Source organism: Mustela putorius, unplaced genomic scaffold (genome assembly GCF_011764305.1).
Source record: "Mustela putorius furo isolate JIRA1106 unplaced genomic scaffold, ASM1176430v1.1 tig00000275_pilon_pilon_pilon, whole genome shotgun sequence".
Taxonomy (NCBI): Eukaryota; Metazoa; Chordata; class Mammalia; order Carnivora; family Mustelidae; genus Mustela; species Mustela putorius.
Window position 1 is genome coordinate 26,191,293 of NW_025421341.1, and position 24,527 is coordinate 26,215,819.

The 24,527-nt window shown below is 40.8% G+C and overlaps 1 protein-coding gene across 4 annotated transcripts in view; it reads left to right on the forward strand.

Moving 5' to 3' along the window:
* MOGAT1 (monoacylglycerol O-acyltransferase 1) overlaps positions 1-24,527 on the forward strand; it is a 35,383-nt gene continuing 10,856 nt past the window's right edge. Inside the window, exons 1-5 of one of the 4 annotated variants that reach the window (XM_004762898.3) lie at positions 1-220; positions 15,797-15,975; positions 16,554-16,758; positions 21,251-21,425; positions 22,543-22,742. In XM_004762898.3, the coding sequence (XP_004762955.1) occupies positions 127-220; positions 15,797-15,975; positions 16,554-16,758; positions 21,251-21,425; positions 22,543-22,742 (853 nt within the window). In that variant the 5' untranslated portion in view covers positions 1-126. Of the gene's footprint in view, positions 843-15,796; positions 15,976-16,553; positions 16,759-21,250; positions 21,426-22,542; positions 22,743-24,527 lie in introns of all 4 variants that reach the window. The other 3 variants (XM_004762899.3, XM_004762901.3, XM_004762900.3) reach the window with 3 other exon arrangements.

Sequence of the window (24,527 nt, forward strand, 5' to 3'; positions counted from 1 at the left end):
TGCCGCTTCCCCCTCGCCGCCCCGGGGCAGTCCCGCGCGGGGCCGGAATCCGGCCGCTCACTTCTCCCAGGCGCCGCGAATCAACCCGGCGCCCGCAGTCGGCGCAGTCCTGTCCCGGGCCGGAGCATGAAGGTCGAGTTTGCGCCGCTCAACATCCCGCTGGCGCGGCGGCTGCAGACCGCCGCGGTGCTGCAGTGGGTCCTGTCCTTCCTGCTGCTCGGTAAGGACCCCGCGCGCTCCCGGGCGCCAAGATCCAGGCCAGTCTACTCGGTGCAGGGGGTCTCCGTCTCCTCCCTCGCCGACATTCCTTGTCCAAGGACGCGCTTAGATCCGCCAGCCCTTCTTTCCGTGTAAGTCAGAACAAGAAGGTCAGAGAGGGCTTTGGAGAGCTAACTTGGGACTCTTGGTTTTTCTCCCCACGTGCACCTCGTAGCAAAGGACTGTTCGGCAACTGTTTTCCCTGGGATTTTTTTTTTTTTTTTTTTTTTTTTGGTAATTGATGCCTACCTTACCTACAGTAAAAGGCACTGATGATAATTATGCAACTTGATGAGTTTTGGCAAATGGATACACTCAGATGTCACCAGAATCCAATCAAGCCGTGGAACATTGCACTATAGGCCTGCAAAGTTAGTAAACTCCTTTCCTGAATTGTCGACTGATTAAAAAACGACAACAACAACAATGCTCGAGTATTTACAGCCTGATTCCTTCCTCATCCCTCCCTCGTGACAAATAGCCGTGTACGCGTTTCCGTGTTTAAGATCCCTCAGGTGCAGAAAGGTACCTTTGTACAAGGAAGTCTGCAGCAAACATCGGTTTTGCTTGGGTGGCTTCTGTAGGTAAATAACTCGACCCAAGGGTGTGTTCTAGCGGGTTCCCAAGTTAATCCCATCGAGAAAGGCACCTTGAGGCTGTCGCTAGATGGAGCGGGTTGGGTTACCCGAGCGCTTTTTTTTCCTGGATGTTTGTTCAGCTCTTGGAGTAAATGGGGCGTGGATGGTATGAAACGAGGGAGGAATTACCGAAAACTTGCGCTGTTCTGAAGGCTAACAGCATTTGTATGCTATGTTAAGATCATGGGTTCTACCCTGTGGAGGCCACAATGATAATAATAATAATAAATTCTTTGCACTGTAGAAGTCTACAGTTTGGAAATGCTTTCATATTTTGAATGCCTGTGTCAGTGGTTCTTGACCCTGGTTACACATTAGAATCACTGGGGGAGCGTCTAAAAAATACAGGTGTTGGGGCTCCATCCCTAGTATCTTTAATAAGTTCGTTGCAGAATGGAGCCCGTGGATCAATATTTTGTGTATCTATGTAACTATATAAATGTGTGTGTGTATACACACACAAACTCTCCAAGTGACTCTAGGGTACAGCTAGGGTTTACTGAAAAAGGAACTTCAAACCGGTAACTCATTAAGTCTTCACAGGCCAAACCCCGAGACAGGTGTGGCGGCATTACAGTCCAAGGAGCAAAGGACATCGCAACATTGACATCATAACAAACACTTACTGAGGGCTTAGTGTGTGCCAAGCCCTGTTCTAAGCACCATACACTATCAACCCTGTGATCTTCCCAACAACTCTATGAGACAAGGAGTGTGTGTCCCTGCACTCACTGGACAGATGAGGAAACTAAGAGGTGAAGTAAATTGTTCGAGGTCACATAGCTGGTCGGAGTGCGAGGAGCTGGGTGCAATCCCAAATATTCTACCCAGGGTCCCTGCTTTAACCACTGTGCCGCCCACTCCAATGGCTCGAACTTGGAGACTAACTTGCTGATCAGTCGCACACCTCTGGTGGCCCACAGTCCTTTCCTTTTATGGCAGTCATTGTCATTGCTTGTATTTATGTATGTCTGTGGTTACTTGAGAAAGGTCTGCATGACTAACCTTGTCCACCAGCTCAATGTGGGAGCCTGGCCCCTGAAAGGCACAAAGTAAATACTTGTGGAATGACTGTCTCCACTGTGTCACCCAGAAGGGAGGCTCTCCGCTCCCTTGTGTCTCTAGTTGTATTAACCTGCATCACCCTCACAGCAACCATTGGAGGTAGGCCCAGCCCCATACTTGTTTTACAAATGAAGGTGCAGGGGTGAAGTCAGTTGCTCAAGGTCACAGGTGGGGGAGCCGCAGGTGTCAAATGTGAGTGAACCAGTGACTGAGGTATGACTAATGATTCTTAGTTTGAGTAAGGCTAGAGTGGCTTGCAGACCATTTAAATGCCTTTTACCGCATGCATTTGACATTTTTGTTATTAGGAGCGTATTATTTTGTACTATATGTAGCGGTAATTTTTATTTTAAAACTTTCAAACATGCAGAAAGTAGAGAGAAGTGTGTGAATTCTCATATATACCCATTACCTGGGTTTATAATTATTTTAACGATTTACCATATTAGTTTTATCTATTGTTTTTGCAAAGACATTTAAAATCGTATATTTTAATCCTAAATACTTTGGTATGCGCATATAAGATTAAGTATTTTTTACATATTTATGGTACACATGTAGCATAATTAACAATCATTGCTTCAAATCATTTAAACTAAGTGCATATTTCCTAAACTGTGCCAGAAGTACACTTTTCTTGGTGATTTATTTGAACCAGGTTCTAAACAAGATCCTTGTGTTGCAGTTGGTCTTTACGTGTCTTTTAATTTAGAACAGTGTTCCCTATTTAACTGTCAGCGAACTGCTAAAAAAAGGAGATTACCTGTTCTGCAGGGTGTCTCCCTTCGTGGTTTTCCTGATTGCTTCTTTTGTAATGTTAACCTGTCCCCCAACACCCTGTGTTTCTTTCTTTCTTTCTTTCTACCCTGTATTTCTTCTACAGAGAAAGTTAGATCTAAGACTTAATGAGATTTTTAAATTTATTTTTAAGATTTTTATTTATTTGAGACAGAGCACGCAAGCTGGGTGAGCGGCAGAGGGAGAGGGAGAAGCCAACTCCAGCCTGGGATCATTACCTCAAGCAATGGCAGAGGCTTAACCTGCCACCTGGCCTGCCAAGGCTTGATTCAATGTAAATGAAACCTTTGTGGCAAGGCCTCTTCCCCAGGCACTGCTGTGTGCTTCACACTGCATTATGTCAGGGTGTACACAATGTCCAGTTGTCCCATTAGTAGTGTCTAAGTGTGATCGGTGGGTGCAGATAGGAAGTAATCTGAGGGCCGGTAAGTGGCATGTGCAAGTAAAAGTTCTCCACTGACCCTAGTGGACTGCATTAATGATCCTTGCCTGAGTCAACTGCTACGTGGGACTGCAAAATGCTAGTTTTCTTATTCTGTCATTTACTGGCTAGAATTTCTGCAAAGAATAATTTTTCTCCATCATTTAGGGCCATTTGACTACACTGCAATTCAATTCGTACTGGAACGGTAGGATAAGAGCTTACTTCTTTCTTTCCATTTAATTATCAGTCTTGAAGGACGGAGTAGATGTAGAAGCTACTTTCAGTGGTGTCAAGGGAGTTTTTATTAACTGTCTATTTTAAGACCTCTAAATCAAAATCTTGGAAAGCATTTTCCTTTCCAGGAAAAGAGTTTAAGCTATTAGCCCTTGAAACGTATTTTCAAAATCTCAGAACGTTTCATTCTTTCCTTGAAATAAATGTTTTATACCTGTCATCCAGTTTTATAACATTGTATTAGTATTAGGTGGATGACATTAATAATGATTTGATACATGTGTTTATGACAAAATAATTTTCACAATAAGTTTAGTTAATGTCTATCATCATACATAATTACAAATATTTTTTTTTTAAGATTTTATTCATTTATTTGACAGAAGGATCACAAGTAGGTAGAGAGGCAGGCAGAGAGAGAGGGGGAAGCAGGCTCCCCGCTGAGCAGAGAGCCCAGTCCAGGCCTCGATCCAGGACCCTGAGATCATGACCTGGGCCGAAGGCAGAGGCTTAACCCATTGAGCCACCCAGGTGCCCACAAATATATTTTCTTTGTGATGAGAACTTTTAGCAACTTTCTTTTTTTTTTTTTTTTTTTAAAGATTTTATTTATTTATTTGACAGAGAGAAATCACAAGTAGATGGAGAGGCAGGCAGAGAGAGAGAGAGGGAAGCAGGCTCCCTGCCGAGCAGAGAGCCCGATGCGGGACTCGATCCCAGGACCCTGAGATCATGACCTGAGCTGAAGGCAGCGGCTTAACCCACTGAGCCACCCAGGCGCCCCCTTTTAGCAACTTTCAAATACAATATAGTATTGTTGGGACATCTGTGTGGCTCAGTCGGTTAAATGGCTGCTTTCAGCTTAGGTCATGATGCCAGAGTCCTGGTATTGAGTCCCATATCAGGCTCCCTGCTCAGTCAGCATGGTGTCTGCTTCTCCCTCTAGCTTTGCCTGCTGCTCCCTCTGTTTGTGCTCTCTCTCAAATAAATAAATAACATCTAAAAATATACACACACACACATATACACACAGTATTGTTGACTGTAGTCACTATGCTGTGCATTCCATCCCCAGCACTTACTTATCTTATAACTGGAAGTTTGTACCTTTTGACCCTCTTCACTCAATTTGTCTACCCCTCCACCCCCTGTTTCTGGCAACCACTAATCTGTTCTCTGTTTTTACAAATTCATTTTTTGGTTTTGTGTTTGTGTTTTGTGGGGGGATGGGTAGAGGGATAGAGGGGCAGAGGGAGAGGAAGAGAGAATCTTAAGCAGTCTCCACGCTGGTCATGGAGTCTTATGTGGGGGTTCAACCTCCCAAACCCGAGATCATGACCTGAGCTGAAACTAAGAGTCTGATGTTCAATGGACTGAGCCACCCAGGCACACCTATGAATTAGTTTTGTTTGTTTTCTTTTTAAAATTTCACACACAAGTGAGATCATACAATGTTTGTCTTTCTCTGTCTCACTAATTCCACTTAGCCTAATGTCCTCAATGTCTGTCCAATGGTACCACACATGGCAGGATTTCCTTCCTTTTTTTTTTTAATGGCCGGATAACATACCTATCTTTATCCATGGACACTTAATGTCATTTCCATGTCTTGACAACTGTAAGCCATGCTGCAATGAACATGGTGGGTGGGGGGTGAAGGGCAGATTTCTTTTTGAGATGGTGATTTTGTTTCGTTTGGATAAATTCCCAGAGTGGGATTGCTGGATCCCCAGCCATCCGATCTTAATGTTCAAGAAACTGAACATTACCTACTAGTTTGTGGGCTACCAGCCTGCTAACTGGAAAGTAGGAAGCTGACAAAGAGAGAGCCAACATTTACTGACCGTCTTTTACCTATAACTGCTGTGGCAGAGAGGACTAGATTTCCTTTTTTAGATGACAAGACTGGAACGCAAGAGGTTAAGTGTCTTGCTTAGATGGCATTGGATTGGTCCATGATCTTCTACTGAGTGGGTTTATTTATTTACTTGAGCATTGTTCTTGAAGCATGGCTGACATACAGTTTGATATGTATACAGTTTGATATGATACAGTGTACAGTTTGATAAGCTGACATGTATCTCCCCGTGACATCACTACAGTGAGACAATAAACATCATCCCGAAGGTTTGTCCTACCCCTTTTGTAATCCCTCATTCTCCATTGCCCTTCATCTCCTGTGTTTTCTCTCCTACAGATTGTGTTGCGTAGTGTTTCATATAAATGGAGGCATGCCATAGGTACTCTTTTTTGGTCTGGTTTTTTTCACCCAGCATCATTATTTTGAGATTGGATCTTGTGTATAAGTAGTTCACTGCCTTTTGTTTTGAAGGCGTATTCTAGTGAAGGGATACATTGCAATTTGTTCATCTGTTGGTGAATAGTTGGGTTGTAGGTATTATGAATGATACTGCTGTGAATTTCTGCCTACAAGTCTTTGTATGAACACGTGCTTTCTTTATTCTTTATTTCCAAACCTGGGAACAGAATGGCTGGTCACGGAATGGTATGTGCAGGTTTAACTTAAAAAAGAAAAAGATTTTGTCTATTTATTTGAGATAGAGAGAGAGAGCACAAGTGGAGGCGGGGAGGGGAAAAAGGGCAGGAGGAGAGGAGGAAGAGGGGAGCCTGAGACCGGACTCTGAGATCGATCATGACCTGAGCCGAAGGTGGATGCTTAACCAGCTGAACCACCCAGGTACCCCAGGTTTAACTTTCTAAGAAACTGCCAAATTTTCTTCCCAAGTGGTTGTACCATTTTTCTATTCATACCAATAGTGTATGGAAGTACCAGTTCCTCCAGATCCTTGCCATCACTTGATATACCCATTTTTTTTAAATTTTGGAATTTAATGAGTGCGCAGTAGTGTTTCATTGTGGTTTTAGTTTGCATTTCCCTGATGACTAAGGACGTTGAGCTTCTTTTCATATACTTATTTGCTATTTGTGTATTTTTCCTTTTGAAGTACCTGTTGAAATCTTTCACCCATTTTTAGTTGGGTTGCTTGTTTTCTTTCTATTGGGTTTTAGAGAGTTGGTTGTGTTCATTGGGATACAAGTCTTTTGTCAGGTATATACTTTGTGTAGAATTTTCTTCCACTCTAGGGCTTATCTTTTCATTTTCTAAACTGTCTTTGAAAGAACAGATGTTTTTAACTTTGGCAGAGTCCAATCTATCCATATTTTCTTTGTGGATTTTGTTTTTGGTGTTTTATTTAGGGACCCAAGGCCAGAAAAATTTTTTTCATATTTTCTTCTACATGTTTTATAGTTTTAGGTTTTATACAGAGGATGGTGATCCATTTGAGATTACTTTTTGTATGTGCTGCAAGGTCTAAGTTCATTTTTCTGGCATATGTGTAATCCAGCTAGTTCCTGTCCTGTGTCTTAAAAAACAAAACCAAACCAGAATCTGTCCCTTCTCTACTGTAGTGCCCTGTGTATTTGTATATGGGTGGGTTTACTTCTGGAGTCTCTGTTCTGTTCCATTCATCTGTTTGTCTGTCTTGATGTCAGTACAATGCTGTAGTGATTGCTTTAGCTTTATAATAATTTGTGGAATCAGATCTCGTTAGCCCTCAGAACTTGATGCTTTTTTTTTCAGAGTGGTTTTGATAATCATATAAATTCTTTGTGTTTCCATTTGCACTTTAGAATCAGCTTGTAAGTTATCACACACACACAAAATGCCCATTGGGTTTTTATTGGAAGTGATTTTTTTTAATTGCGATTAATCTATAGATGAATTTGGAAAAAATTGATACCTCAAAAATACTGAGTCTTCCACTATGTGATTTTATTTATAGCAGAAGTTTTTAAACTTTAGATCCTATTTAAGAATGACTTGGGGATTTTTGTTAAAATGCAAATTACCCAGAGACTTTGATTCTGTAGGTCTCAGGAAGGGCCATTATATATATATATATTTTTTTTTTTTTCTTATTTATTTGACAGACAGAGATCACAAGCAGGCAGAGAGGCAGGCAGAGAGAGAGGGAGGGAAGCAGGCTCCCCGCGATGTGGGGCTGGATCCCAGGACCCTGGGATCATGACCTGAGCCGAAGGCAGAGGCTTTAACCCACTGAGCCACCCAGGCGCCCTTAAGCTTTTTATTTTGAAATAATTTCAGAAATACTCACTGTAGAAAATAAAAATTCTGGGCATCTGGGTACCTGCGTAGCTCTGTCCGTTAGGCATCTGCCTCAGGTCATGATCCCAGTCCGCTTTTCCCTCTGCCCACTCTCCCCCTCGTGCTCGCTCACTCTTTCTCTCACAAAAATAAATAAATGAAATCTTTAAAAGAAAAAAGAAAGAAAAGAAAAATTCCAGAAAATTACAAAAATTCCAGTATTCCTTCACCAGATTCCCCAAATGTTAACATTTTACCATGTTTTCTTTCTTTCTCTGTCCCTTTCTCTCTTTGCACAAACACACATGTGAGCGTGCACACACACACATGCATAGTTAATTTTTTTTTTTTAAGTCTTTAAGGATAAGTTACAGACTTGGTTTTCCTTTATACTTAAGTACTTTGGTGTATATTTCCTAAAACCAAGAATACTCTCTTATATAACCACAGTACAATTATCCAAATGAGAAAAAGAACTGGTACGTTCATCAGCCTAATCCATACACAGACCCTATTCATATTCCGGTAACTGCCCCACAAATGTCCTTTATAGCAAAGGAACCCACATGTTGTATTTAGTTATGTCTCTCTTTAATTATGGTTTTCAGTTTGTAGCTATACAAAATCATTGTGCTTATTTTGTCCTTCAAATGCTAAACATTTCAGAAATATTAGGAACATGGGACTCGTTTCAATTGGATCCTGATAATTTATGTGCATTCATTAGGTGAAGAAGTAGGTCCAACAATGAATTTGCTTTTAGACGAGAAAAAGGCAGTTCCCTCTCCCTAAAACATTTTAAAAGCAATGTGGAACAGAACCATGTATGAGGAATACTGAGATGCAAAATTCTGCAGAGGGATCTGAGGTTTGTCTTTTAGTACCATCCTAAGAAACTCTGGGAGGTAAGTTCCCTAAATAGGAATTTTAAAAATCAGAAGAATGTTACGCTTACATTCTTATAATCAACAGATGGCTCTGATTGTGTTTTGAAATACAGTGCCTCAGGAACAGGAAAGAAGAGAATGTGATGTGCTAAACTCTGAATTCCATTTCCTTCTTCCATACTCTGTTGCATGGTTAAAATAAGTATAGAAACAATTTTCATAGGGGAGAAATGAAAACTTCCTGGATACAAGTGGGAAGGATACACATACAAATTAAACATTTCCAATTATTTCTTAATAATTGGTCGTTATTTAATCCAAATACATAAAACTTAAGTAGTTTTTTGCAATATTTTTCTGATCCTGTTTGCTCATGGAAATTTAATAGAATTATGTTCAAGACGAGAATATTCTCACATAAGTAGATTTGTTCTACAGTTTATTTTCTTATTTCTTTCTAGTGAAGCCATTTTGTTTCTTTCTTCTTCTTCTTCTTTTTTTTTTTTTAAGATTTTATTTATTTGTTTGACAGAGAGAGACAGTGATAGAGGGTGTACAAGCTGGAGGAGTGAGAGAGGAAAAAGCTGGCTTCCCGCTTAGCAGGGAGCCAGATGCGGGGCTGGGATCACGACCTGAGCTGAAGGCAGGCACTTAAAGACTGAGCCACCCAGGTGCCCCATTTTGTTTCTTTTTAAAAAATAATCTTGACTAGTTATTAGAAAAATTGAAAAAGTGTAGAAGGGCTTTTAAAGACCCTAGAGAAATTCCATATTCTTATTCAGAGGTAATTATTATCAATATTTTGGTTTATTTTTTCCTCCTGTTTACCTATTTTTTAAAACTTACTTTTACTAAAGTAATACGCACACTGGAGAACAAATCAAATAACATTTTGGAGTGAATCGTTTGCCATTGGTGTTTTTGAAGGTCTCAAGCAGTCAGTGGTGGCTAAGAACATTTATGGAGAGTTTCCCAGTGTGCTGTCACTATTCGAAAGCCTATGTGTTCTCTAAGTTTTATTAACCAATTATTTTTCTGTGTTCTAAATATAACCGTCTGATATCTTGAACAACTGATAAAGTTACACTGAGAACTTAAAGGATTTATCAGTTTATATGCATCAGGTCTTTGAAGAAGTACCTATAGGTAAAACATTTCATTAGGATTCACGGACTTTTCAAATTCTGCCAGCATTGATGGGCGTTTTGCCCGGATCAGACAATGCCTTTGCATTTGTGCTTTCTAGATCAGCACCCTTGAACTGTTGTCAGCATCCAGGTGAGTGCACAGGAGTCAGAAAGGGGTGCGGGACAGCAGAGGAAAGTCATTACTTAATGCTGCAGAAAATGACATATGGGTCTACATAAGCACTGAGGGACTTTCGCCACCCCAGAGCGCACACCTTGCCACCCCTCCTTGCCAGAAGTCTTCAGTTCATGGGAAAAATGTAATCTTCACCCCTGATTTTGCTAGAACACTTCTTTTCTGTAAAGCTAGGGAAACCTACAGGCAGCATTGAAAGGTTCCAAGTGGTTCTTTCAGTGATTCCCTCTACGAGTGGAAGGTTGGAAGTCAAGATTTTTTTTGCAAATGCAGAGTTGGCTCTGTGAGATTCCAGCTCATTCCCAGCCAGATAGCAGTGCTTAACCTGCTATGATCAGTTATATGTGTAGGTCATGTATTTCCTCCCATTTTTTAATTTGGAAAATTTCAAACTTACAGAAGTATTGAAAGAATAGTTCAGTAAGCCTTTTTTTTCAACCTGGATTCACCAGGTCTTAGCATTTCTCCACATTTGAATGCATACACACACACACACACACACACACTCTCTCTCTCTCTCTCTCTCTGTGTCCCCCTCCACATACACTTTCTTATTATTGTTACTGTTGAACCATTTGAAAGTAAGAAAGTAAGTTGTAGACATCGTGGCACTTCATGATAAATACTATAGAATGTGTCTCTTGAAAACAAGGAACTTCTACATAATCACAATCCCAATATCATACCCCCCAAATTTGTCAGTGATACAAAAATCTTATTTAATATACGGCTCATATTCAGGTTTCTTTAATTGTCTTCAAATTTTCCTTTAAAGCCAGACCAGCTCCTATACCTTTCTTTATCCTCCAAGATTTTATTTATTTGTTAGAGAGAGAGGGGGCAGCAGCAAGGGAGAGACAGAGGGAGAAGCTGACATGCCACTGAGCAGGGAGCCCCATACGAGGCTGGATCCTAGGACCCCAGGATCAGGACTTGAGCCAAAGTCAGATGCTTAACCGGCTGAGCCAGCCAGGGGCCCCACCTTTTATTTGTTTTTTAATCTCTTAGAACTCTGGTATTTTCTGAATAGCCCCCCCAACTATCTTATAGAATGTCCCGGAGTCTGGACTTGCCTAATTATGTTGTCATGATTAGAGTCAGGTTGAGTGTTTTTGGCAAAAAGACCACAAAAGTAATGAGGTTTATTTCCCATTATATCATATCAAGAGGCGTCATGTCATTTTGTCCCTTTATTGGTGTTGCTAAATTTAATGACAATGCCATATATTTTGGCTGAGCGCTCTTTGTTTCTCTTAGTACTGTTGAAGTGGGTGGGCCATTGCAGCACTATTCATAGTAGCCAAAAGGTGGAAACAAATCAAATGTTGAATGGTGAACGTTGAACAGATGAATGGGTGAACACATCATGATATAGTCATATAGGGGAATATTATTCAACCCTAAAAAGGAATGATGTACTGATACACGCTTTAAGACAGATGAACTTCAAACACTTGATGTTAAGTAAAAGTCTAGAGAAGCTTACGTGTTGGATCATTCCATTCATATGAAATCTCTCGACATAGACATAATGCAGCTTGCTGGTTGCCAGGGGCAGAGAAGAAGGGAATAGGGAGTAACTGCCTGATGGGCTCAGGGTTTCATTTTTGAGTGATCTAAGTATTTTGCAACTAGGTAGAATTACAACACTGTGAATGTATTAAGCGCTACCAGATCGATTTCTTTAAAATGGTTCATTTGTGTTATGTGAGTTTCACTGCAATTAAAAATGAAGTGAGGGGGAGGCTGCTTCTTGATGATGTACAGGAAGTAGAATCTGTGGGCATGAAGTTATAATAGAGTGTGAATGATAGAGTCTGGCTTTTGGTTTTTCATTCAACATATACCTCAGTCATCAACTGAAATTTATGCCTTCTGTGCAACTTGGTTTGTAGATCAAGACGCTTTTAAAAGGTATCAGTATCAATTTGGGGAACCATGCAGTACATTGGAGTAGACTTTTTAAAATCTTTTCTCTTTGACCTCCCATTCAGAGGAATCATGTTACCTTGGATTGCTTACTGAGATAAAAATAGAGAAGAGAGGTGATCCGGTCACCTAGTTTTTTAAGCGTTTTCTTCTTTCAGTCCAATGTAGGATCATGGGATTTAAAAAGCTATTTTGGTGCTGTAAATGATATGAAATATTAAAGAATGCATGCAATGTGTGCAGTGGGAGTTTAAATTAGAACAGCACCTTTGGATGGTGAGGAATCAGAGTGTATCAAGTGACAGAGGTGTTTCTGCTTGGTGATCCAGGGTTTTCCTGACTGTCCTCTAGAAATTAATTAAAATGTGGCAAATGTTTTACAAGTTTATGTTTTTAGAGAAAATTTGTGAGAAGCCCACATTTTCAAAAAGAAAAGAGTGGTTGAATTAGTATTGCCATCCAATGGAATGTGAATCAGTCATCAAAAAGACCATTTTTTAAAAAAGATTTTTATTTATTTATTTGACAGACAGAGATCACAAGTAGATAGAGAAGCAGGCAGAGAGGGTAGGAAGCAGGCTCACTGCTGAGCAGAGAGCCAGATTTGGGGCTTGATCCCAGGGCCCTGGGATCATGACCTGAGCTGAAGGCAGAGGCTTCAACCCACTGAGCCACCCAGGCACCCCCAAAAGACCATTTTTGAAGAGGTTTTTTTTTTTTTTTTTTAAGATTTTATTTATTTATCAGAGAGAGAGAGAGCTCAGGCAGACAGAATGGCAGGCAGAGGCAGAAGGAGAAGCAGGCTCCCTGCCAAGCAAGGAGCCCGATGTGGGACTCGATCCCAGGACGCTGGGATCATGACCTGAGCCGAAGGCAGCTGCTTAACCAACTGAGCCACCCAGGCATCCCTTGAAGAGGTTTTAATACCAAATTTATAAAATAAAACAGCTAGTGTGAGATCATCATAAGAGATACAATATAGAACCTTAAAAAGTGATCACCCATGTTAAGGAAACATAACTGTTCATAGGAAAAAAAAAGACACAAGGAAAATTTTAACAGTACTTCTGGTTGAGTGATAAGAATGTGGGTGCTATTTTATCTGCTTTTAGTTTTTGCATTTTCCAAACGTGTGATAGTAAACACCATCACTGTAACACCACTCCCATTAGTCAAGAGTGTGCTAGGCATGATGGCGTGTCTATGTTTATTTCCCCGTCATCCTTGGAGGCAGGTGCTGTCATTAGCTCATCTCACAGGTAAAGGCATTAAGGTTCAAGAAGTAAAAGAACTCGCTGCAGGTTAGGCAGCTAGTCGGCAGATTCCAACATGAGCGGTCCAATTCCAGGTCCGTGTTTTAACTATCATCCAAGCAGAACATTTAGTGGCTGTTGAAGAGAGATGCAGTATGTATTCAATTAGTGTGTGTGTGGGTGGGTTAGTGGAACACTGAATGCGTAGCCCGGGGACTTTATTTCTGGATCTGCTCTTGACTCCTATGGTTCAAATTAAGTTACTATGCTTTTGGTCTCAGTTTCTCCATCATTATAGTAAGGAAAACAGACCCTCCCGTTTGCCTGACTTCTTATGCTTATGAGGCTGCCTATGCGTTTCTAATAAATACTTGTAAGTTTATGGTGCTCTTGCCATGAGCTATGATTAGTTTAGTTTAGTTTTGTTTTGTTTAAAAAAAGTGTGTGTCTGGGACGCCTGAGTGGCTCAGTGGGTTAAAGCCTTTGCCTTCAGCTCAGGTCATGATTCCAGAGTCCTGGGATCGAGCTCCGCATCAGGCTCTCTGCTCAGCAGGGAGCCTGCCTCCTCGCCCCCCCTCTCTCTCTGCCTCTCTGCCTACTTGTAATCTCCGTCTATCAAATAAATAAATAAAATCTTAAAAAAAATAAACAAAATAATAAAATAAAAAATTGAAAAAAGTGTGTGGGTTTAAGAACTAGGCAGATCCAGGTTCAAGTCCTTTGGACCCTAAAAATCCCTGAGCTTCAGTTGCCACATCAGCAAAATGGGTACAGTACTGTGTACCTTGAGGGGTGGGAGGAGAGAAAATGACATTGCCTGGGGGAGGTGGTCATCACTCAGAAACTGATTCTCCCTTCCCTGCTGCATCTTAGCTCACCTGATCTAGTGGAGAGTGCAGCCTAATGAGACCTCTGGAAGTTTCTTGTACATAATTGACACATGGTAGTGTCATAATTGACACATGGAAGTTTCTTGTACATAATTGACACTTGGTAGTAAAATAAAGAGAAAATTAACCAACAGTGGTAAATTGTCAGCACTCAGACCTGGGTAGAGGGAAGCAGGTGAAGCAAAATGAAATGACCCTGATAGGAATGAGGGCAGAGGACACTCTCTTTGGCCGTACTCCCGGAGTCATGGAAACGTCCCTGGCTGTTCCAGAATGCAACAAAACACCCCATGGAGGGATAGAGGGCACGTTCTTCCTTAACCTTGCATGTACTTTCCTTTTACAAACCTTAACCTATCCTGGAGAAAGCAGGTCTGTCCTCTTATGGGGTCAATTCTGTATTTAGGTTAAATCTATACCAGGATATTTACTGATTTATATAACTCCAGAAATATAAATATATGTTCTGTTTTTGGCAAAAAAAAAATTGTACCTACAAAACTGTGATAGGTCAAAGTTCTATTAATCAGATACTATGATGGATAGTTTGGAAACAGAACTCTTTGTAGCAGTTGATAGGAAGTGAATAGGAGTTTGGGGAACTGAAGTCAGCTCTAAAACCAAGACTGCAGATCATAACAGAAGAAGAGACAAAGGCGTCCTTAAAGTCCTAGGTAATGGGTGGTATTTATTGGGCACGTACTGTGTGCCAAGTTTTATGACTTTATGCTTCCCTCCTCCTTTCTCATTAGTATTTCTCTCCCTCTCTTTTTTTAAAGATTTATTCCTTTATTTGAGAGAGAGCAAGGGCGTGGGTGGGTGGGAGCAAAGAGGGAGAGGGAGCACATTTTAAGCAGGCTGGCTCCCCACAAAGCCTGGAATCAAGACCCAGGCCTCCCAGGACCCTGAGATCAGGATCCGAGCCAAAATCAAGTCACATGCTTAACTGACTGAGCCACCCAGACCATCCATATTACTCTTTTTTTTTTTTTAAAGATTTTATTTATTTATTTGACAGAGATCACAAGTAGGCAAAGAGGAACACAGAGAGAGAGCGAGAGGAGGAAGCAGGCTCCCCGTAGAGCAGAGAGCCCGATGCGGGGCTTGATGCCAAGACCCTGGGATCATGACCTGAGCCGAAGGCAGAGGCTTCAACCCACTGAGCCACCAGGCACCCTCATATTTCTCTTTTTATAAATATTTTTTAGTATGAGAGCACTGATCTAAAAAAAAAAAAATCTGACTTAGCTTAATGTATTACTTTAAGGCAAACATTCTTGTCACTACTACCCAGTCAAGTTTTCTTGCTTCATATATTTTGAAGCTATGTCATTCGGTGCATAAACAATTTGGATTTTGCTTTGTCATAATAAAATGTTGTAAGTAGTGAAAGATGAACTAAGATGTAAAGAGTTTCTCCTACGCTATTTCTGTCTCTGGCGACAGAGTTCCTGAAAATAGTTTGTTGCTAGAATGTTCCCTCTTTGTGGACACATAAATAATGGTGGCTCAGCAAGGTAAACACCTATAGTAGGAATTCCCTTTTTTCAGTAATGATTCCTCCATATATCATGTCAGGGAGGCTTGCAGACCAGCAGCTTTGAGAGTAGACTGTGGATTTAGATCAACCAGTTCCTTTCTTGTGGGGCTTGGGCAATCCACTTAACCTCTCTATGCCATTTTCTCTTCTACAAAAAGGGCTGTCTATGGCCACTTCGTTGATACTGTAGCTATGCAAGGCTACATGAAAATATTTTGGGAGAATACATAATACAGTACTTGGCATATAGTCAATAGACAATAAATCTTATAATACTGTATCATTGCTGTCTTGTTATATTACCTCACTTGGACTCAGGCTCAGTTTAACGCACCTAGTGTATTAATTAACCCCCCCTGCCATGGACCATTGTACAGTGAGCAGATGCTGACTGACCCTGATTCCTGAGGTCTTTTCCTTTCTTACAGCACAAGTGTGCATTGCAGTCATCGTGATACTGATTGTATACAACTATTGGTTCCTCTATGTCCCTTATATGACATGGCTTTACTTTGACTGGAATACCCCAGAGCAAGGGGGAAGGAGATCCAATTGGGTCAGAAGCTGGACCGTTTGGAGATATTTTAAGGACTATTTTCCGATTCACGTGAGTAGAATTGTTTTATGTTGTACTATCTTGAACTGGGAGAAGAGTGGAAATTTGTTTTCATCATAAATAGTTCAAGCTTTTCTCTTTGCAGAGGGAGAAAGCCTACAGATCAGCCCAAATTTCTAAATGGGAACTGAGCTAAATTAACACCATTTTGAAAGCTATGTGCGGGGGGACTCTGGGCTCAAGAAATAGTTTACACATTTGGAAACAGCTCTAACCTAGAGAACTAAACAAGTCATGTTTTCTCTTTCCTTTTTTGTTTGTTTGTTTTTAATATTTATTCATTTATTTGAGAGAGAGATAGCAAGAGAGAACACAAGCAGAGGGGAGAGTGAGAAGCAGCCCCCCCACCACCTCCCCACCTGCTTCCCCACCAAGCAGGGATCCCAGTGTGGGATCCCAGGACCCTGAGATCATGACCTAAGCAGAAGGCAGACGCTTGACTGACTGAGCTACCTAAGTGCTCCTCTGTTTCCTTTTGACATAAAAACTAATCATGAGTTTCTTGGTTTCTTACTGGAACCTAATCTGAACCTTTTTTTTTCTTTTTTAAATCTCACTATATATGGTAGCTTATCAAAACCTTCGATTTGGATCCAAGTCACAACTATATATTTGGGTTTCACCCCCACGGAGTGCTTGTTGCTGGAGCCTTTGGAAATTTTTGTACAAATTATTCAGACTTCGAGGAGCTGTTTCCTGGCTTCACTGCGTATCTTCATGTGCTCCCATTTTGGTTCCGCTGTCCACTCTTTCGAGACTATCTGATGACCAGTGGTAAGTGAAGGCAGATTCTTATTTCTCCAGTGTTTGAGGGTGGTGGGATCACACAGGATGTTCCCTCCCAAACACAGGTTTATAGTTTCTTTCATTTTTTTAAAAAAAGATTTTACTTACTTATTTGATGGAGAGACTGAGAACACAAGTCAGAAACAGAGAGAGGGGGAAGCAGGCTTCCTGCCAAGCAGAGAACCTGATGTGTGGCTTAATCCCAGGACCCTGAGATCATGACCTGAGCTGAAGGCAGAGGCTTAGACCACTGAGCCACCCAGGTGCCCAGGTTTATAGTTTCTTAGTTAAGCCCTGTGTCTGTATCCCTGTCTGATTCTTCCCATGCTGCTTAGATGTTTCTTGTCTCCCCCACTGGACTGGAAGTTTCAGGAAGACCCAGACTATTTCCTTTTTTCCCCACTCCTTTCTAGCATAGGGCCTGGGATATAGGACTGTTCAATAGATGTTAATTCAATGCAAGAATAAATTGATGAATGCATTTTGTATATCCAGATATGGAAGAAAGAATCTTGGGTCAAACAAGTGATAGATTGCACCTTTGGAGAAGCACTTTGCCTGTGTTTATTAGCATTAGAGATGGAAAATAGCCTCCAATATGTCTTGAAGTAACAGCCGTGCATAAATGAAGCATACTCAGTCTGAGTTTTTCTTCCCAGATTAAGTAGAACTTGGCTCAGAACTGAGTTCATTCTACTCTGCTACTCTGAACTAGTGGAAGACTCTTTGATCGATGAAACCATGATTCTACCAATTCCAAGAATAAAATTGAGCTGAAATACTATAAAGACATATATGAGTGTGTACAGAGGCTAAGCTTGTGTGAACAGCTCTCACGTCGATTTGAGAGGTTCAATTTATTTGATTTTTTAACCCGACCAACTTATTGACTCAGCATGAACTACAGAATCTTACAAAGTGCTTTATGTTTATCATCATCATCTACGTTAACTATTGTTGTCTTGCATTTCAGGGATATAAAGAAAAGTGGGTAGCCTTTTTTTGAAAATGTGTAATTTCAGGATAAGCGGCATATTCAAAGATAGAATTTACCAGGGTCTCCCAGGTTTTCATTAGTTCCTATTAATCTCTCAAGTCTCTGTTGTCATTGTATACCTGATAGGAAATCACTAACCACCAGAGGACTGGGATCCCTGGCTGGGTTTTCAGGTTCTGCATACAGACGGACCTTCACCCATAGGGCCCTGGGCTCTCTGTCCAGTCTGGCTGTCACTGCATGTGGCCTCTAGAGGGCGCACCAAACCTCCAAACTACTATACAGGCCAAAAAATCCCTCCCTTGTTTTGTAGACGTTGATTGGGTTAGTTTTTTAAGAGGAAAAAAAATTAAAGGGAAATTTTTTAAATTTCAAAAAAGGCACAGAAATATATTTCCAATATACTGTTTTCTGATTCCAAGCTGCAAGTGAGTTTGGGTAGTGGTAACTGAGAGCAGGTGTGGCAAATTTATGGTACAAGAGATGTATAAACACCCCTTTCCGTGGCCATGTCAGATACATATAGTCAACCTTAAGAGTCTTTCTCCCATATAGTGCCCTTGGAGTCATTGCCATTTGCTTGAGATGGCATCTGAGATTAAGCTTGTCTGTTCTTTCTGGTTTATGACGTCATGGGATCTTTTCCTTTCTGCCATCACCTGAGTTATCTCTAAAAGCTAGATTAAAAATATCCAGACTAAAGCTAAATAAAATATCCAAACTTGTAGCTACATAAAAGCTAAAATAAAGCTAAATAAAGTTAAATAAAAATATCCAAATTTGTACCTGGTAGAGCCTTAGGGTGTCCTTATCTCAAAGTTTGGAGAGTTCTCAATTTTTAACTAGAACCAGCTTCCAGGATGGCCCCTAGTCCAAGGCTGCCTTTCTACTCTATGCCTGGATTGGTGGCTCTCTCTCTGGGTGTGAAAGACAGACAGACATGTGTACCAAACCTCATGCAGTAAAGAAGCAATAGAGGGGTGTCTGGGTGGCTATCATTAAGCGGCTGCCTTTGGTTCAGGTCATGATCTCAGGGTCCTGGGATCGAGCCCCACATCCGGCTCTCTGCTTGGCAGGGAGCCTGCTTCCCCCTCTCTCTCTACCTGTTGCTCTGCCTACTTGTGATCTCTCTCCTATCAAATAAATAAATAAAGTCTTAAAAAAAAAAAAAAAAAAGCAGCAGCAGCAATAAAGTTTCAGAGGTCCTTTGCTGACCAGTGCCTGCTTTACTCTTACCCGAGGGATTTCTGTCACTGTAAGTCCCCATAAGTCGCCCCTCCAAACTATTCCTCTGTGGTCCATTTTGGTGAATCTCTGCTCATCAGCCAGGGCACATTCTGTGTTTCAAGGCTCATGTTCCTTCCCATGTGCCCAGTACGGCTCAGCAGGTAGCAGAGATCAGATCACAACAGCCACGTATATAGCCCAGATGAGGTCGCTATGAAAAACAGCTGATGGATTCGACAAGACTTACAGACTGATGTGGCCTCATGAAGGTAGCAACTATATATGTCGTATCATCAGCATCTAGCATCGTGTCTTGCCTGTAGCAGGTGCTCAAGAAGTGTTTTGAATGAGAGAATGAGTGATGAGTCAGCGTGGTTGCTAAGAAGAGGGGGGTATGTATGGGAGGAGCCTATACCTCTGATTTGTGTGACAAGATAGGTGATGGTCCCATTCACCTTGAGAGGTAATGTTGCAAGAAGAACACAGTGCATTGGGTTTGGAAACATGGAGTTTGTGGTGTCTTTGAGTTGGTAAGGTAGAAATGTCCATTGGGCCATTGGAAGTGTGGGTGTAGAGCCTCAGGAGGAAAATGTCCCAGGAGATGGATTTGGGAGAGTTCAGCACACTAAGTGGTACTTGAATCCGTGTTCGTAGATAACATTAGAAGATATTAGAGACTCTGAAGGAGCCTTAGTTCAGCCTACTGTAACAGAATACTATAGACTGGGTGACTTAAATAATAGACATTTATTTCTCACTCTTCTGGAGGCTGGTGTCCAAGATCAAGGCTCTGGCAGATCTGGTGTCTGGTTAGAGCTCCTTTCCTGGCTTATGGATAGTCATCTTGTTATGTCCTCTCTTCCTCTTTTTGTAAGGACACTGATCCCATCTTGGGGGCTATGTTCTCATGACCTAGTTACTTTCCAAAGGCCCTACCTCTTAATACCTTCCTACTGGGCATTAGGGTTTCAACATAGAAATTTTCGAGGAATACAAATATGCAGATCGTAGAGCTCTAAGTCATAGCAGCATTTAAGGATGGTCTATAAAGAGAGCCCAGAGAGGGAACTGAGAAGTGGCCGGAGGAGAGCTGGTGTCTGGAAACTCAGAAGGCCCCCCTTTCCAATGGAATTAATGCCTCCAGCTCCCACTCCAGGCATGCAGGGCAGAATGGCAATGTCTTGAACTCAAGAGAAGTTCAAACCCATTGAGACTCAGGTTCTCTACCCTCTGCCTCTTTAGTAAGTTGTTGGTCACTCAGAATCCTGCCTTATTTTATATTCCCCCAGTAATAGGCACTTATAGTAAAATGAGCATATAACTGTCCTTTAAGAAATGAGGTGTATTGTGTCTTAATAAAGCCTGCCTGACACATTCTTTTATGACTCAAAAAATGGATAAAGCCATGAATGGAAGGAAACAATAAGACTTTAAAAAGCAATTATCTCTGTAATACAGGTCATGAGTGGCTTGTTTTTTTTTTTTTTTTCCTTTAAGAGTTCATGACTTTTTCCTCCACGAGGAAAAAGTACTTAGTACATTCAAAATCTGACAAGGAATCTTTAAAGTTATTTTTATGTGGGAAAGCCTGGTACAAGACTGAACAATTATATAACTATCTTAAACAAACAATTTATCAAAGTCAGACTAGATATTTTGGAACCATGTAAAGATCTGATTATTTGTCAGATGTCTGAATTTTTAAAATCGTTTACATTATAAATCTAGATTTGGGAAATAAGAATCCACATAAAATATCTGAAAACAGGTCCTTGTGTGTTCAGAAGGTCCAGTGCAACCTCTTTGGTTCTGAACCAGGATTCACCAGGGTAGTGATCAAGGCCACCATATACAGCTATCCAGGTTGTGCACTGAACAACCTGCAGAGGGCAGAGGGCATCTTTCACTTATAGTGCAATGTGAATAGAGTCCACAAGATGCAGAGGGCATCTTTCACTTATAGTGCAATGTGAATAGAGTCCATAGAGTTGAGCAGTATACAACCTACCCAGATAAGTGATAGATCTAAAAACAAGTGATATTTTAAAGACCTAACCCATCATCTGCCAAAATAATGTTTTATTAATGGAATATATTACCAAAGATCCAGCTGTGACAAAATTATAAACTACAAGATGTTCCAAATGTAAGCAGAATAGGGAATTTTGTTAAATGTTCGCTGATGCCATTGAATAGTATGATAAAAACTTTTTAATTTTTAAAATAAATAATTAGCCTTTTGTTTTATTCACTAAGGGTCAGTCTCAGTTTCTAAGAAAAGTGTGTCCCATGTGCTGAGCAAGGAGGGAGGTGGAAACATTTCAGTCATTGTTCTTGGGGGTGCAGAAGAATCACTGGATGCCCATCCTGGAAAATTCACTCTGTTCATCCGCCAGCGGAAAGGATTTGTTAAAATTGCTTTGACCCATGGGTAAGTAACTTCTCATTTCAGGTACCTGGGTCAGAGAAATTAAGATGTTATTAAATGAACACAAAGAAAGAAAGTAATTTTTCTAGTCCTTAAAGACAGACTTCCTCTTAGTCGACCTTACAATAAAAGCAGATGTGGATATTCATGGGAAATGGTATACAGCCTTCCCACTAAGGTAGCTCAATTCTGTTGCATCCAGAAGTTAAACGCACCTTTAAAAACTAAGCAAACAGGGTGTCTGGGTGGTTCAGGCAGTTGGGCATCTGCCTTCAGCTCAGGTCATGATCCCAGGTCCTAGAATTGAGCCCCACGTTGAGCTGCCTGCTCAGGGAGGAGTCTGCTTTTCTCTTTCTCTTGCCCCTCTCTTCCCCACTCATTTTCTCTCTCTCTCTCTCTCAAGTAAATAAATAAACTCTCAAAAAAAAAAAAGCAAGCAAAAATTCTGAAATTTTATACACGGAGTATAAATTTCCAGCCAAATGAACAAATGAATCATGGCCTGAATTATAGGTGGGAAAGAAACTTCCTGGACCCTTGATTTTTCTGTGGAATAAAATTCCGCAGATCACTAAATGGCTAAAATACCGCCCCAAAGGATTTCAAGTATAAGTCAGTCGCATTGTGTGGAACATGAAATTAACAGTGCAGACAGACATGGGAACACTGAAAAATTCTTGGTTCACATATTCATCGGTTACGTACAACACCCATCAAAACGCATGCCCAATCATTGAACATTACATCAAAAACTAATGATGACTAGTTGAACTGAATAAATAAATAAATAAAAATATTGAAAGGAAAGAAAAGAAGAATTCTTCGGATATGTTGCAAAAGTCATCTGAACAGAATATAAACACTTAAATTGTTTTCCGTAAAAATTTGTATTCTTGGGGTGTCTGGGTGGCTCAGTGGGTTAAAGCCTCTGCCTTCAGCTCAGGTCATGATCCCAGGGTCCTGGGATAGAGCCCCGCATCAAGCTCTCTGCTCAGCAGAGAGCCTGCTTCCCTTCCTCTCTCTCTGCCTGCCTCTCTGCCTACTTGTGATCTCTCTCTGTCAAATAAATAAATAAAATCTTTAAAAAAAATTTTGTATTCTTCTGCTTTGTTCTTTGTAGCACCTCCTTGGTCCCGGTGTTTTCTTTTGGAGAAAATGAGCTATTTAAACAAGTTAACAACCCTGAAGGCTCCTGGCTTCGAACTGTGCAGGAGAAACTGCAGAAGATCATGGGGTTTGCTTTGCCACTGTTCCATGCCAGAGGAATTTTTCAATACAATTTTGGCCTGATGCCCTATAGGAAACCTATCCACACTGTTGGTATGTATATTGAAGACTAAAGGCTTGTTAGAATAAGTAAAAGTATTACCTTCCTTTGAGCAATGTTATTGTTACTGATTGCAGTGTTAATGCAAGAGAAGGGGCTTTGAATAAGACCTTCCTAAAATAAGAATCCTATAGATGTTATTTGAGCTTCATTTACGATATGCCTTCTGGCTAAGAAATGACTGTATTTTCCATTTGGGACTTGATTACTTTCAGGAATACTACTGTTGAACTACAACAGGGAGAATCCAATTTAGACATAAAGTTCCTAGTACTCTATATGAATCTACTTCTCTGTACCAGCAGATTGGAACATAGCAGTTCTTTGATGAACACATTACATCAGTCTGTTAATAGAGGCAGATTTCTGTGTAATTCACATGCGCCGGTTTCTGTGGCAAAAGCATTTTGGGGGGGCCGCTCGCTGTTTTTATGTGTATTCTAATATGAGCTGATTTTATTTCAAAAAGTGGTATACTGGGGGGAATTGAGATGGGGGAGGAGGGTGACAGACTGTTGATAGAAGGAGCAAGGCGCAGAGTAATGAGCCCTTCACACTGGAAGTGACCTGGATTGCTGAGCGGGAGACAGCACAGAGCCAGATGCTGATAGCACCGTTAACCAAACTGTGTGCTTGATCTGAAACTGAAAGTAACAGTTTCACTGTGGATGGTCCATTAAATGACATTCAGAATGTTTTTAGATCTGTTTCATTCGCATGGGATTTTACCACTTACTGTCAGTTTCTGAGAGCCTTGTGTTTCCTGTGCAGTCACGTGACACTATTTTTAAATCCCGTATTTAATTCAAATGGAATGTTAACGCTGTTGATTAGTTAGTGTAATGGGAACAGGGAGATAAGTCTGCAGTTGTGTTTTTCCAAGATAAGCTGGTTACATTTCTTTGGCATAATGTATATTTTTTTGACCAGATAATCAACATGGTTAGACCATGATTTTTCTTCGTTGTAATATTAAATAGTCATTTTTGGTCCCTTATGGGCAAAGTACTATAATTGGCGTTTTGGGGGATATAGGGAGAATTGAAAGACATGATTTTTAGGAACTAGAAGTTTGATTAAGTGCAACTCATACACGTATGAAGTTAGTTGCTGATGTTGAAAGCTAAGTGTATTTTGTTGATTTAAATGATTATAGTTATCGCCTGGTGGGGATGAACTTTAGTGTTTTTTTTTTTTTAACTCTAGTTTTAAGTTAAGTGGTCATCATGTGAAGCAGCCTAGTTATAACTCTACTGACAAATAATTGGTCAGGGGTCAAATAAAAATGATTGAATCCGAATTTGTTTTTGAGACTAGAAAACCTAGAGCTCTTGTTTTCACTTGTGCCTATCTAACATGCTAACATTCTAACTTCAAGAGTTAGAATAAGAGAAAATTGCTTCAGTCTATCCTTCCACTTACCTCCCAAATGATTAACATCAGAAATACCATATCTAGTCTCTAGCATCCTCAGTATCCTGCTGTTCCTTGAAGCCTCTTAAAAACCAAGCTGAGAATATGAATGTTTATTACATAAAATCTCAGCTGCCACGAGTTTGATTTTATGGCGGTAGAGTGGGAGTCAGATGATTGAGAGCAGCCGGATTTGGGTGAACCAGACCCTCACAGACTGTGTGCAGAAAAGACTTTCATTTGAGGGTGACTGGATGGCTCTGTCGTTAAGTGTCTGCCTTCAGCTCAGGTCATGATCTCAGGGTCCTGGGATTGAGCCCTGCATCGGGCTCCCTGCTCAGCAGGAAGCCTGCTTCTCCTTCTCC